Source organism: Salvelinus fontinalis, unplaced genomic scaffold (assembly GCF_029448725.1).
Source record: "Salvelinus fontinalis isolate EN_2023a unplaced genomic scaffold, ASM2944872v1 scaffold_0404, whole genome shotgun sequence".
Lineage (NCBI taxonomy): Eukaryota > Metazoa > Chordata > Actinopteri > Salmoniformes > Salmonidae > Salvelinus > Salvelinus fontinalis.
The window spans coordinates 95,335-110,623 of NW_026600613.1; the positions used below are offsets into that span (position 1 = coordinate 95,335).

The 15,289-nt window shown below is 42.7% G+C and overlaps 1 protein-coding gene across 6 annotated transcripts in view; it reads left to right on the plus strand.

Moving 5' to 3' along the window:
* The window catches only part of LOC129845925 (transcription factor SOX-6-like), a 147,378-nt gene that overhangs the window by 73,406 nt on the left and 58,683 nt on the right, over positions 1 to 15,289 (plus strand). For all 6 annotated transcript variants that reach the window (XM_055913895.1, XM_055913899.1, XM_055913897.1 and 3 more), the window contains one exon: positions 9,910 to 9,999. In XM_055913895.1, the coding sequence (XP_055769870.1) occupies positions 9,910 to 9,999 (90 nt within the window). The remainder of the gene's footprint in view (positions 1 to 9,909; positions 10,000 to 15,289) is intronic.

The following is a 15,289-nucleotide window of genomic DNA, read 5'->3' on the forward strand; positions in this document are numbered from 1 at the left end:
TTATTCACTCTCCCAGGTGGAAAAGAGAAAGCGCAGGCAGGCAGGCAGGCAGGCTCTCTCTCTTGCACATTCCAGCTGTAGGCTGTCTTGTGTGAGGGCTTGGCAGGCTGTGTCTGGCCCAGGGTTGGGGATGGAGGTGCAGTATGGAGGAGTCAGGGAGCGGCCACTCTCAGGGGAGGGGAGGAGGAGGAGGAGGAGGAGGAGGAGGAGGATGAGGAGGAGGAGGAGGAGGAGGAGGAGGGAAAGTGGGAGGGGTGGAGTAGAATGGGAGCTGGCACCATATTATCTACAACAGTTGGTGCATTCCTTAATGATCAAGTGCTGGAGCAGCATCTGTGGTGATGTGTGTGTATGTACATACATCTGTGTGTGGGTTTGTGTGAAAGTATGTGTGTATATATTAACTGTGTTTGTGTGTTTGTGTGAGTGTTTGTGTGTTTACAACCCTTTCACAGTGCTGTAAAAGAAAGCATGTTCTTTCTGCCTGAGTTGGTAGAGGAGTGTGTTGCTGTTGATGTGTATCTGTACTGAGGGAGGGCTGTTATCTGGGGGAGTGTGTTGATGTTGTTGTGTATCTGTACTGAAGGAGGGCTGTTATCTGGGGGAGTGTGTTGTTGTGTATCTGTACTGAGGGAGGGCTGTTATCTGGGGGAGTGTGTTGATGTTGTTGTGTATCTGTACTGAGGGAGGGCTGTTATCTGGGGGAGTGTGTTGATGTTGTTGTGTATCTGTACTGAGGGAGGGCTGTTATCTGGGGGAGTGTGTTGATGTTGTTGTGTATCTGTACTGAGGGAGGGCTGTTATCTGGAGGAGTGTGTTGATGTTGTTGTGTATCTGTACTGAGGGAGGGCTGTTATCTGGAGGAGTGTGTTGATGTTGTTGTGTATCTGTACTGAGGGAGGGCTGTTATCTGGAGGAGTGTGTTGATGTTGTTGTGTATCTGTACTGAGGGAGGGCTGTTATCTGGGGGAGTGTGTTGATGTTGTTGTGTATCTGTACTAAAGGAGGGCTGTTATCTGGGGGAGTGTGTTGATGTTGTTGTGTATCTGTACTGAAGGAGGGCTGTTATCTGGGGGAGTGTGTTGATGTTGTTGTGTATCTGTACTGAGGGAGGGCTGTTATCTGGGGGAGTGTGTTGATGTTGTTGTGTAGCTGTATTGAGGGAGGGATGTTATCTGGAGGAGTGTGTTGATGTTGTTGTGTAGCTGTATTGAGGGAGGGCTGTTATCTGGAGGAGTGTGTTGATGTTGTTGTGTAGCTGTATTGAGGGAGGGCTGTTATCTGGAGGAGTGTGTTGATGTTGTTGTGTATCTGTACTGAGGGAGGGCTGTTATCTGGGGGAGTGTGTTGATGTTGTTGTGTATCTGTACTGAGGGAGGGCTGTTATCTGGGGGAGTGTGTTGATGTTGTTGTGTATCTGTACTGAGGGAGGGCTGTTATCTGGGGGAGTGTGTTGATGTTGTTGTGTATCTGTACTGAGGGAGGGCTGTTATCTGGGGGAGTGTGTTGTTGTGTATCTGTACTGAGGGAGGGCTGTTATCTGGGGGAGTGTGTTGATGTTGTTGTGTATCTGTACTAAAGGAGGGCTGTTATCTGGGGGAGTGTGTTGATGTTGTTGTGTATCTGTACTGAGGGAGGGCTGTTATCTGGGGGAGTGTGTTGATGTTGTTGTGTATCTGTACTGAGGGAGGGCTGTTATCTGGGGGAGTGTGTTGATGTTGTTGTGTATCTGTACTGAGGGAGGGCTGTTATCTGGGGGAGTGTGTTGATGTTGTTGTGTATCTGTACTGAGGGAGGGCTGTTATCTGGAGGAGTGTGTTGATGTTGTTGTGTATCTGTACTAAAGGAGGGCTGTTATCTGGGGGAGTGTGTTGATGTTGTTGTGTATCTGTACTGAGGGAGGGCTGTTATCTGGGGGAGTGTGTTGATGTTGTTGTGTATCTGTACTGAGGGAGGGCTGTTATCTGGAGGAGTGTGTTGATGTTGTTGTGTATCTGTACTGAAGGAGGGCTGTTATCTGGGGGAGTGTGTTGATGTTGTTGTGTATCTGTACTGAGGGAGGGCTGTTATCTGGGGGAGTGTGTTGATGTTGTTGTGTATCTGTACTGAGGGAGGGCTGTTATCTGGGGGAGTGTGTTGATGTTGTTGTGTATCTGTACTGAGGGAGGGCTGTTATCTGGGGGAGTGTGTTGATGTTGTTGTGTATCTGTACTGAGGGAGGGCTGTTATCTGGGGGAGTGTGTTGATGTTGTTGTGTATCTGTACTAAAGGAGGGCTGTTATCTGGGGGAGTGTGTTGATGTTGTTGTGTATCTGTACTGAGGGAGGGCTGTTATCTGGGGGAGTGTGTTGATGTTGTTGTGTATCTGTACTGAGGGAGGGCTGTTATCTGGGGGAGTGTGTTGTTGTGTATCTGTACTGAGGGAGGGCTGTTATCTGGGGGAGTGTGTTGATGTTGTTGTGTATCTGTACTAAAGGAGGGCTGTTATCTGGGGGAGTGTGTTGATGTTGTTGTGTATCTGTACTGAGGGAGGGCTGTTATCTGGGGGAGTGTGTTGATGTTGTTGTGTATCTGTACTAAAGGAGGGCTGTTATCTGGGGGAGTGTGTTGATGTTGTTGTGTATCTGTACTGAGGGAGGGCTGTTATCTGGAGGAGTGTGTTGATGGGGATAAGTCAGGGAGGGAGAGGAAGCTTGCTCACCCAGGGGTGAGGCCCATGGAAGAGGAGCAGAGCTCAGTCACTCCCCCTGCCCTCAACCCCTGTGTGTCTGTGATTCCACTGCCAGGCGGGGAAGCAGGGAGTCAACACACACACACACACACACACACACACACACACACACACACACACACACACACACACACACACACACACACACACACACACACACACACACACACACACACACACACACACACACACACACACACACACACACACACACACACACACACACACACACACTGCTCCTCTCTCATCCTGGGTCAAGGGGACAAACTGTGAGTTGGGGATTGGAAAGTCAATAAAGCAGAAGTAATGTTATAGTGACCTGAGCCTGTGATGTCCTGTTGGCCTCTCTGCCACGGAGGAAGTGGACAGTCAAACAAAATGGCCACTCCGCTTGATCTTTTTGAAAGCCAACGTTAAAGAGGCAGGCTAACCATTGAGCCCCTATTACTCCCAGCCTCCCAGTCCCTCTGAACTCGATGTGTTTTCATAGTGAGGTATCATGTTTGGATTGTGGCAGTGAAGGGTGAGGACATTACACCCGGATAAAAGGAATCATCAGCTGTGTACTTTCTAAACTGTTTACATCTCCTCAGTCAGAGGAAGAGAGAGGATAATAATGGGAGAGTGATCCAAACCCTCTCTCTCTCTCTCTCTCTCTCTCTCTCTCTCTCTCTCTCTCTCTCTCTCTCTCTCTCTCTCTCTCTCTCTCTCTCTCTCTCTCTCTCTCTCTCTCTCTCTCTCTCTCTCTCTCTCTCCCCCTCTCTCTCTCTCTCTCTCTAACTCTCTCTCTCTAACTCTCTCTCTCTCTCTCTCTCTCTCTCTCTCTCTCTCTCTCTCTCTCTCTCCCCCTCTCTCTCTCTCTCTCTCTAACTCTCTCTCTCTCTAACTCTCTCTCTCTCTCTCTCTCTCTCTCTCTCTCTACCTCTCTCTCTCTCTCTCTCTCTCTCTCTACCTCTCCTAATTCAACTCAATTCAATTAAATGTGCTTTATTGGCATGACGTAACAATGTACATATTGCCAAAGCTTATTTTGGATATTTACAATATAGAAATAAAAATGAGAATCAAAATTGTCAACGGGACAACAGTAACAACAATAACCAAGTGTCAAAATAACCATACAATAACAATAAACATACAGTAACAATAACCATACAGTAACAATAACCATACAATAACAATAACCATACAGTAACAATAACCATACAATAACAATAACCATACAGTAACAATAACCATACAATAACAATAAACATACAGTAACAATAACCATACAATAACAATAACCATACAATAACAATAACCATACAGTAACAATAACCATACAATAACAATAACCATACAATAACAATAACCATACAGTAACAATAACCATACAATAACAATAACCATACAATAACAATAACCATACAATAACAATAACCATACAATAACAATAACCATACAGTAACAATAACCATACAATAACAATAAACATACAGTAACAATAACCATACAGTAACAATAACCATACAGTAACAATAACCATACAGTAACAATAAACATACAGTAACAATAACCATACAGTAACAATAACCATACAGTAACAATAACCATACAGTAACAATAACCATACAATAACAATAACCATACAGTAACAATAACCATACAATAACAATAACCATACAATAACAATAAACATACAGTAACAATAACCATACAATAACAATAAACACACAGTAACAATAACCATACAATAACAATAAACATACAGTAACAATAACCATACAATAACAATAAACATACAATAACAATAAACATACAGTAACAATAACCATACAGTAACAATAACCATACAGTAACAATAACCATACAGTAACAATAACCATACAATAACAATAACCATACAGTAACAATAACCATACAATAACAATAACCATACAATAACAATAAACATACAGTAACAATAACCATACAATAACAATAAACACACAGTAACAATAACCATACAATAACAATAAACATACAATAACAATAAACATACAATAACAATAACCATACAATAACAATAAACATACAGTAACAATAAACACACAATAACAATAAACACACAGTAGAGTACATGTGCAGGTTGATTGGTTTGTCAGACACTGTCCCTCAACTTATGGCAGGCAGCAATGTATTGCGCTGCCAACCCACAACTCTCTGCGTCCTCCCCCAACAGGACGGGTAGCCTATCCTCATCAGAGAGGTCTTTGAAACCTTGAATAAGGGTTTCAAATTTGGGGAATTGACACTCTCTAATTGTTTTATATTTTTTACATTTTGTCAGGAAATGCAGCTCCGTCTCAGGTTCTGCTATTGTGCAGTGCTTGCACAGCCTTTCCTCTACAGGAGCCAGGTTTTCCTGTGTCTACCCTTCTCAATGGCAAGGCTGTGCTCACTGAGCCTGTACTTTGTCAAGGTTTTTCTAAGGTTTTGATCAGTAACCATGGTCAAATATTTAGCCACAGTGTACTGTCGATTTAGGGCCAGATAGCACTGCATTTTGCTGTGCTTGTGTTTCCCAATAAGCAATATAGTTTTGTTTTGAGTGTGTTGTAATTTGGTTTATCCTGATTGATTGGATGTTCTTGTCCTGAGGCTTCAGTGTGTTAGTAGAACAGGTTTGTGAACTCAGCCCCAGGACCAGCTGGATGAGGGGACTCTTTTCTTTGCTCAACTCTTGGCATTGCAGGGCTTGGTAGTGATATGAGAGGGGGTCACTGTATTTTAGATGTTTCCAAAACGTAATTGCTCTTATTTGAGTTTTTATTATTAGTGGATATTGGCCTAATTCTGCCCTGCATGCGTTGTTTGTAGTTTTCCTCTGGACATGTAGGATAATCTTACAGAACTCTGCATGCAGGGTTTCAATGGGGTGTTTGTCCCATTTGATGAAATCTTGTTTTGCAAGTGGACCCCACACCTCGCTGCCATAAAGTGCAATTGGTTCAATGACATATTCAATTAGTTTTAGCCAAATTTGAATAGGTATTTCAATTTGAATTTGCTTTTTAATGGCGTAGAATGCCCTGCGTGCTTTCTCTCTCAGTTCATTCACTGCCTCATTAAGGTGTCCAGTTGAGCTCATTTTTAAACCTAAGTAATTGTAGTGTGTGCAGTACTCTATATATTTTGTACCAATTGAGAACTTTGGTCTAATTCCCTGAGATCTGGATCTTCTCTGGAAAATCATAATTTTAGTCTTTTTGGGGTTTACTGCCAGGGCCCAGGTCTGGGAGTACTGCTCTAGCAGGTCCAGGCTCTGCTGTAGGCCATGTGCTGTGGGTGACAGCAGGCATTCAACTCTTAATGATCGGCTATTAAAAGCCAACTGAAAATTATTCATGATTATTATTTGACCATGCTTGTCACTTATGAACATCTTGAACATCTTGGCATAGTTCTGTTATAATCTCCACCCGGCACAGCCAGAAGAGGACTGGCCACCCCTCATAGCCTGGTTCCTCTCTAGGTTTCTTCCTAGGTTTTGGCCTTTCTAGGGAGTTTTTCCTAGCCACCGTGCTTCTACACCTGCATTGCTTGCTGTTTGGGGTTTTAGGCTGGGTTTCTGTACAGCACTTCGAGATATTAGCTGATGTACGAAGGGCTATATAAAATTAAAATAAACTTGATAGGTCATCTGCGAAGAGTAGGCATTTAACCTCTGAATTGTGGAGACTAACACCAGGGGCTGAGGATTTTTCTAGAATAGTGGCCAATTCATTGATGTAAATATTGAAGAGTGCAGGGCTCAGATTACAACCCCGACGAAGGCCCCGCCCCTGGTTAAAGAATTCTGTTCTTTTCTTACCAATTTTAATGCTGCACGTATTGCCAGTATACATTGATTTAATTATGTCATATGTTATACCCCCTACACCACTTTCAATAACTTTATAGAACAGTCTTGTATGCCAAATATAATCAAATGCTTTTTGGAAGTCGATAAAGCAAGCGTATATTTTGGTATTATTTTGGTGGATATGTTTATCTATCAGGGTGTGTAGGGTGTAAATATGATCAGTTGTGCGATGTTTTGGTATAAATCCAATTTGGCTTTTACTCAAGACATTGTTCTTATTAAGGAAGTTTAGAACTCTTACAGTTATAATACTACAGAAAACCTTCCCCAGGTTACTGTTCACACAAATGCCTCTGTAATTGTTAGGGGCAAATTTGTCTCCATTTTTAAAGATTGGGGTTATGAGTCCTTGATTCCAGATGTCAGGGAAATAACCTACTCTCAGGATCAAATTAAACAGTTTAAATATAGCCAATTGAAATGTTGCACTAGTGAGTTTGAGCTTCTCATTTAGCATGCCATCAGGTCCGCATGCTTTTTCCAATTTGAGAGCCTGAAGTTTCTTATAGAGCCCCTGGTCAGGAATTTGGCGTTGTTCTGCGTTTGTGTCAATTTGAACGGTGTTGTAGAGTGTTTTAAAATGGGTTGTCCATATGTCACCATTTTGTATCGCTAATTCCTCTTGTTTAGCTTTTTTTAGTTTTTTCCAATTTTGCCAGAAGTTGTTTGTGTTTATGGACTCCTCAATTAGTGTCAGCTGCTTGCTGTTGTACTGTGCTTTTTTGGTTCTGAGTGTACGTTTATAGAGTTTTAAAGTCTCACAGTAATGAAGGCGTAATTCACCATTATTTGGCTCTCTGTGCTTTTGTTTGGATAGTGTTCTAATTTCTTTCCTTATAATTTTACAATCTGCATCAAACCAGTTGTCATCTGTGATCTTTTTTGTTGTTGTTTTTTTGTTTTTTATCAATTTCAATTGTGCCTCTTTTGCCGTTTGCCTGAATATATAGTTAATGTTTTGTACTGATAGATTGATGCCTTCTTTACTGTGAGTGAATGTGGTTTCCAGAAACTTATCTAAGAGTGTTTGGATATTTTGGTTACAGGTTGCTTTCTGGTATTCTTCTGTGCTGTTTTGGGCCCATCTGTATGACTTTCTGATGTTGTACAGCTTACTGGGTTGTGAATGTGTGGTTGTTTCCATGTCTGTTCTTTTGAGGAACAATGTAATTTGGCTGTGATCAGACAGAGGTGTTAGTGGCTTGACAGTGAATGAGCTGAGAGAGAAAGGGTCAATGTCTGTGATCATATAGTCTACTGTACTGTGGCCAAGAGGTGAGCAGTAGGTGAATCTCCTCAAAGAGTCCCCCCGTAACCTACCATTGACAAAGTACAGACCCAGGCTTCTCTCTCTCTCTCTCTCTCTCTCTCTCTCTCTCTCTCTCTCTCTCTCTCTCTCTCTCTCTCTCTCTCCTCTCCTCTCCTCTCCTCTCCTCTCCTCTCCTCTCCTCTCCTCTCTCTCTCTCTCTCTCTCTCTCTCTCTCTCTCGTCTCCTATTTTGTACAGTATAATGTAAATGAATATATCTGAAACATGAACAATCAAATTAAATATCAAATGTTTTGTGTAATGCTACATCTTTACACAACAGATCCTGATCTAGATGATAATTGTAGTCTGTACGTTCCACTGCCTCCAGAGCACGTGATGAGTACAATAACCTGAAAACACAAAGCACTCCTAAGACAATCCCTGAAGGCATCCAGAAGTATGTTCTTATGAATTGTACCCTTTAGTTGGCAGAAGGAGACCACAAATGAGCCATTGTCAGGAGAGTGGTTAAGCCATTCCTGATGGAGCCCCAGGGCTTTCTGTGAACTGCAACAATGTCTGCTTTTGCTGTTTGCCCTTTACTCCCTTTCAGAGTGAACAAACCCTGTCTTACACCCCATGATGTCATCTTCAGGCAACATGACACTTGAAGACAATCTGTTTAGGGCTCCTGTTTTCAGGAACAGTCATGTCAGTTAACACGGAGCCCGACTTAGAAACAGCAGCAGCATGGTTCTATATTTACTAGAGAGTATCACATCATTCCAGAACAGTTGACATGCGGTCTTAACTATCCATCAAGCCTTAACCAGCAGTATGAAGGTATGAGAGGAGATCTAGGACTGCTCTCATGGGTAAGTCAGGCATCAGCTGGTGGGTAAGTCCACGGTGGCACCACCACTTTGTGAGTAGGAGACAGACAGATAGATAGACAGACAGACAGACAGACAGCAGGGCCCTGCTCAGTGCTAATCCTGGATCTTGGTATAGTGGCCTGGCTGTCTTAGTGCAGTTCAGACGGGGGGCAGCGTGCCTGGGAGCCTGCAGTTTGACTTGGGGAGGGTGGAGGGGATGGGAGGAGAGACAGGGGTGGGTGGTGTTTGATGGGAACAGGCTGACCTCTGCGCAGTGCGGGGACCGGCGAGGCCCGGGTCGGCTGGGCCAGCAGTGTGTTCTTTATCAGCTACCCCAGCGACAGCATGGCAGATTCCAGCCATTCCTCCACTGATTCATTGTCAGCCGGACAAATGTTAATTGTTTTCATCACTGGCGGCTGTGAGAACGCTCGGACACACCCTGTCTCACCCCTTACCTCCTTCTTAATGTCTCTGCACTGTCTCTGCCCTTACCATGGCTATACTGTCTGTCTCCCCGCTCTCTCACCCCATCTATCTGTCTCACCTTTTACCGTCTTCAATGGGTGCTCAAGAGTGAATGTGTTTTAATCTACCATCAGTAATTAGAGCTATACAGTTGTGAAAGAAGTGAATGTTTTTTAGTTGTAATTAATAATATTAATTCTGAATGACAAGTGACATTGTCTTGTTTTAACCAAGAAGCTGTCAATATTTTATTTTGACCGTTGGGGACAAGACACCTTTAGTGTGTATGTGTGTATTAACATACACAGCTAGATTTGACAAGGAGTGTTGATGGGTGTGTTAGTTGTGTTAGTATTACTGGAGTGCTGAGGCATGCGTGAGAAACGGACACTTTTGGCATGTGAATGAAAACAGAGAAAGCACCTCTCTTTAGAAAGATATTTCCTCCACCTCCATGTTGTTATGAGAAGAAAAAGTTCAGGCTCATTTTCATTGTTATACAAATATCAGTAATTCAATTCAAACAATTCAAATTATATGAATGAAATTGGAACCTTCAAAATATTATCGTAAAGATCTAAAAACATAAAAATTGAATCTGAATCTGATGTACCCTTTCCTGAAAGAAATCCGTTGGGGAAGTGAATTTTAAAATGAAATCATTTTAAAAGGTCTCTTTTCTTTCCCATGTCTTTCAGAATCCAGTTGCATGGAAACACTTCTGTCAAAAGACTGGAAAGAGAAGATGGACAGGCTCGACACTAGTGATCTTCTGGGAGAGGTCAAAGGTAAGCTTGATGATGTGGTCACTCACAACCGCAGCGCTCTCTTGTAAAGAGTGTCTTAAAGTGAGATTAATAAATCCTCCTATTCCTATCACAACCGCAGCGCTCTCTTGTAAAGAGTGTATTAAAGTGAGATTAATAAATCCTTCTATTCCTATCACAACTGCAGCGCTCTCTTGTAAAGAGTGTCTTAAAGTGAGATTAATAAATCCTTCTATTCCTATCAGACATACATAATCTATACATAATCTAAGAAACAGGCTTGCACTCTGAAATTAGACAAAAGCTCTTGGCTGCCTTCCCTAGTTATTTTCTGCACTTTCGTTATCTGTTATGTCAAAATGCATCTGTCCAGAGCCCTCTCTTTAAATTCCAACCCCATTTCCCAGTCTGTCATTTTGTTTGTGTCTGTGGTTTACTGTTAGAGACGAGACTGTTGTCCGTGTGTCTGCTATATAAAACTATAAGACTAGAGACACTGCTCCCTACTCATGCAGTGTGTTCATGTTGAGAAAGGAGAGATGAGGGGAGATAGAGAAGAGAGGGGAAAGAAGAGAGAGGAAGGAAAGTGCAGAGACGAGGAGAGCCCTCTCTCTTCTAGGTCTCTCACATCTGAAAGGAATTCTACCTTGATTCTGGTAGTGAACACCCTGCACAGCCCAGCACAGCCCAGCTCTCCCTCCAAATCTGTATTTAGGGAAGGTGGGCCTGGGCAGGCAGCTGGGTTTTTTGCAGGTCCAGTTCTGACTGTTACTAAAAAGGTGTTTATGTAGCTAGCGGAGAGGAAGGCACAATACCAGCTGTCTGATAACAGGCTCTACCTCTCTCTCTACCTCTCTCTCTCTCTCTCTCTCTCTCTCTCTCTCTCTCTCTCTCTCTCTCTCTCTCTCTCTCTCTCTCTCTCTCTACCTCTCTCTCTCTTTCTACCTCTCTCTCTCTCTCTGTCTCTCGCTCTTTCTCTCTCTACCTGTCTCTCTCTCTCTCTCTCTCTCTCTACCTCTCCTTCTTTTCTCTATCACTCGCTTCCCTGCCAACCCACATACTCTCAAGCCTGTACCTCGCAACACAAAAAGGTGTATATTAATGATTGTATTATTAATATTTACAAGAATATACTCATATCTATATATCCATGTCATTTAAGCTAAACAGAGACGATGCTGCTCTGCTCATCATGCACAATTGTAATTATCAGAACTATTCAAAGACATCTGAAAGTAGCATTCTGCTACGCGTGCACTGGAAATGTTTAGCAGTTCTTTATGATGTACTCCCACTTTAATAGCTCTTTTTATCATATGGTTGGCAATCATAAATAATAGTTGTCCTTGGTTTTAATTATGGGATGACATTTTCTCTGTGTGCCGGAGAAGACTAAAACTATTGCATGTTGTAATAAGTATATTCATGGTCAATAACCTTAATGAGCTGAAATATGAATCATGTCTTGGTAAACCAGATTCATTGTATGCTACCCTGTAGATCAAAGTGCAGTGGAGCAAATGTTTAAAGTGATTTAGCCTTTTGAAAGCAGATCTATTTAAATTACAGGGCATTTTTCTGTTTGATGAATGGTAAGGGTGAGGTTATTCCACAGCGGTGTAAACAGGTAGCGCGGGAGCCTGATAATGCCCACTGTGGCCTTTGTTGACTCACATGCAGGGAGACACAGTGAACACTAGACTTAGAAATATAACTACTTTTCATATCGAACCGGTAGGCTGTCTAAGGTTTTTAATTAGCCTGCCATTTCATATGACTGTAGACATTTCAAAGGACTGCTTTGTGCTCCCCCTTACAAATGTATCTTTCTGCGTTTGAAGTCTGCCTGATGTAAATACTGGCAATTAAAAAGAAGCCCAGGGTTGGAGACACACAAGGTCCTCCTAATTAAAACACAAACAAAGGCACCAAGCAGAAAACACCTTCTGATTACGATCTAAAGTGTTATGATGAATCAGAGGCTGTATTAATTGTTAGGTTAAAATCAATACAAAGGGTAAGCATGCCTGTAGGTTTAAATTAACGGAGGACAGTGCTGGATAAAGGCTAACATCCATAAAAGCTACCTACTGCCTCAGTGGCCTTGATACTCGTTCTCTACTCAGCGGACATTGAATCCGGAACCAATGGCATTGTACATTCTACCTAGACTACATCTTTTGTGGCATTGTTCCGTTGTTACAAAAGATTGCTTTTGATGTTCAAAGATAAATAAGTGAAATATAAAATTCTGCCCCTTTTGAACTGAAAGACTGGTAATTTGTATTTTTTTTCCTCACAAGGCTGCCTTTGAGTTAGCGGTAGAGAATCTAAAAGTCTCTGTAGTTTTTGCTCAACTGCTTTCCATATTTTCCACCTTATGAACCTGTCATGGATGGCACCTTGTCGTATTGTTGTAGCTGCAAGAGGAATCTGCTGGGTTAAGACTCGCAGTAGAATTATCACACAGGAGAAGACAATAGGTGGAACAGAATTTGACCGAAGGCTTCACTTCACCAATGAATAGAACTGCATTCTTTTACACTATGCACTTGTGTTCAAACATGCCCAGACTACATTATGCTCTTGGGGTAAAACACAAAGTACAGTAAACAAAACAATGGTATCAAAACATCTGAGGTTGGCTTTCCTTTATCTTACACCCAGTTCAACGCAACCAAGCATTTAGTGCCTCACGTACATAGTTATAGTGTATTGTCATGTGGTTTCCTGCGCTAGAATGGGTCTGTGGTTAAACTGATACTGGTACTTCCAGTAAAATGGAGACAGTTTGAGCTGTTTCCATCAATACAGGATAGGAAGTATGCTTAACAGAGACATAGAGAATAGAATGATTTGGGTGTAATGATGTCAGATGTTTATCAGCCTTGTCCTTTAAGCTGTGAGAGATGAACAGCTGCAGGAAGAGAGAGTTGGAGGGAACGCTTTGTGAAGGAGTATTAGTGGTGGATTGCTTTTCACAAGCCGATTCCAGAGGTAACTGTTTGTGAAGGAGTATTAGTGGTGGATTGCTTTTCACAAGCCGATTCCAGAGGTAACTGTTTGTGAAGGAGTTTTAGTGGTGGATTGCTTTTCACAAGCCGATTCCAGAGGTAACTGTTTGTGAAGGAGTATTAGTGGTGGATTGCTTTTCACAAGCCGATTCCAGAGGTAACGGTTTGTGAAGGAGTATTAGTGGTGGATTGCTTTTCACAAGCCGATTCCAGAGGTAACTGTTTGTTTTCATACCTGAGCTTAGCTGTCAATCATGAGGAACCGTGAGAAGGGAGATGAGATCGCCTGAACAAAACCACAGAGCAAGAGAGGGAGGTGGCCTGGAGGACGTCCAAACCACAGAAAGGAGCAGAGAGGATGGGGTGGGGGGGGGGGGGGGGAGCAAGATAGAGCAGAGAGGGAGAGGAGAGAGAGAGCACAGAGAAAGAAAGATAGAGAGAGACCTGGGACATGGCTGCTCAGACATGAGGCTGTTTTAATTACGGTCCTTCAAAGAGAATCTCTTTCTGTAGAAGCTGTGCCACAACGCCAGAGAGATCTCCTACACTAAGTATGTTCCAGTACTCCTGTCCTTTATTCTGGCTGTACTGTTTATGTTTGTAAATATTTTTAAATGGTCAATGATGGGGAGGTGCCTATTGTGGTTGTTTAATTTAATTGGATCATTACAAACCCTACCCTCCTTTATGCAATAAGACATACTTTGGAGGAAAACCACAGTGATTTTAGCTAGCCTCACTCCGTGCCTCACATATGTCAGTTGAAGAATTCAGGTGATGTGCATGTATTTAATGTAAATTCCATTTGAATGTGAATACAGGTTTATGGGAGAAAGGCTTGGTCAAATAAGTTCTCCCTGTACAGTGTGGCTTTCATTTATACTCAATCAGGGCCTTTGAGACCAACACATTGCAGGACTGTTTAACTTTCCCTGTAGACATCCAGTGTCCGACAGCTCCCCGAAAAAACGGCAAAGCATTTATTCAACTGAAGAAAAAAATGTGGTAGTTCAATTGGAACACAAACTGCATTCATTATCTCGGAAGGTTTGATAAAAAAATGAAGCTCAGCATTGTACATTTGTGTTAAAATGGCAGCTTGAATTCTATATAAACGAAAATCAAGCCTCTTGCACTTTCATAATCAATTTGTGAATGCTGTCTACATGACAGTGGCGGGGTGCACATTGACAGTCCTGTGGCAGGCAGATAAGTAGAAGCTCTTTAAGGGGAGAGCGAGGAGCGGGGCCGGGCAGGGCAGGGCCCTAGCTGAGACTGATTTGATGCTGCTCCTACCTGGCCTCGCTTCTCCCATCCCGACAGAGGACTACTGTGTGCACACAGAGCTGGGGTTGTTCAGCCAGCTGGGTTTACTTCAAAACATGATTATTCAATTTAACATTCAGCTTTATTCTTAATGGCTCCAATAAAGTCGAGAGCGAATGCCAATGGAGATTCCACACTATATCTGTAAATACACGCGGAACCACAAGTATATTTTCTAGTGGGAGCAGATTTTTATCGGCTCAGGATCACATTGTCGTTTCGTGTTTCTTTCACCTAGTTTCTCTGTTTCAAAATATTCACACATGGCCATTTTAGTAAAAACTTAAACTGTCACAAATAAACAGTGCATAAACATAAAAAAATGCCACAGTTTGCATTTTTCTCCCAACACTTCAATAGTCTTCTGTTGGCCCTGTGTACCCAGGTGAAATATGAGACACCGTAAATCATTATTCTTCAGACTGCATTTGCGAAATGAATGTATGGGCCTAATGCCCTCTGTTTTTCTCCCTTAATGAATTGGGGAATTTAGCTTGTGGTGTCGGCTGCAGACCTTGTCTGTCTGTCTGTGTGTCTGTGTGTCTGTGTGTCTGTCTGTCTGTCTGTCTGTCTGTCTGTGTGTGTGTGTCTGTGTGTGTGTGTGTGTGTGTGTGTGTGTGTGTGTGTGTGTGTGTGTGTGTGTGTGTGTGTGTGTGTGTGTGTGTGTGTGTGTGTGTGTGTGTGTGTGTGTGTGTGCGCCTGTGTGTGTGTGTGCGCCTGTGTGTGTGTGTGCCTGTGTGTGTGTGTGTGTGTCCACTCTCACTTTCTCCCTCCTGGCTCTGTGTTTTTAGAGGAGATAGGCAGACAGGAGTGGGTTTGGTGGTGTCTGGGTCAGCCTCTGCTAGTGTTGGTGTGGGCAGAAGCCCTGTGCCATGGAACTAGGCATGGGGATGGTTCCCTGACCAGACAGGGCCTCTGGATGACTGGCTGCACATTTCATACTTTTATACATTTGACACTTAGATTTTTTT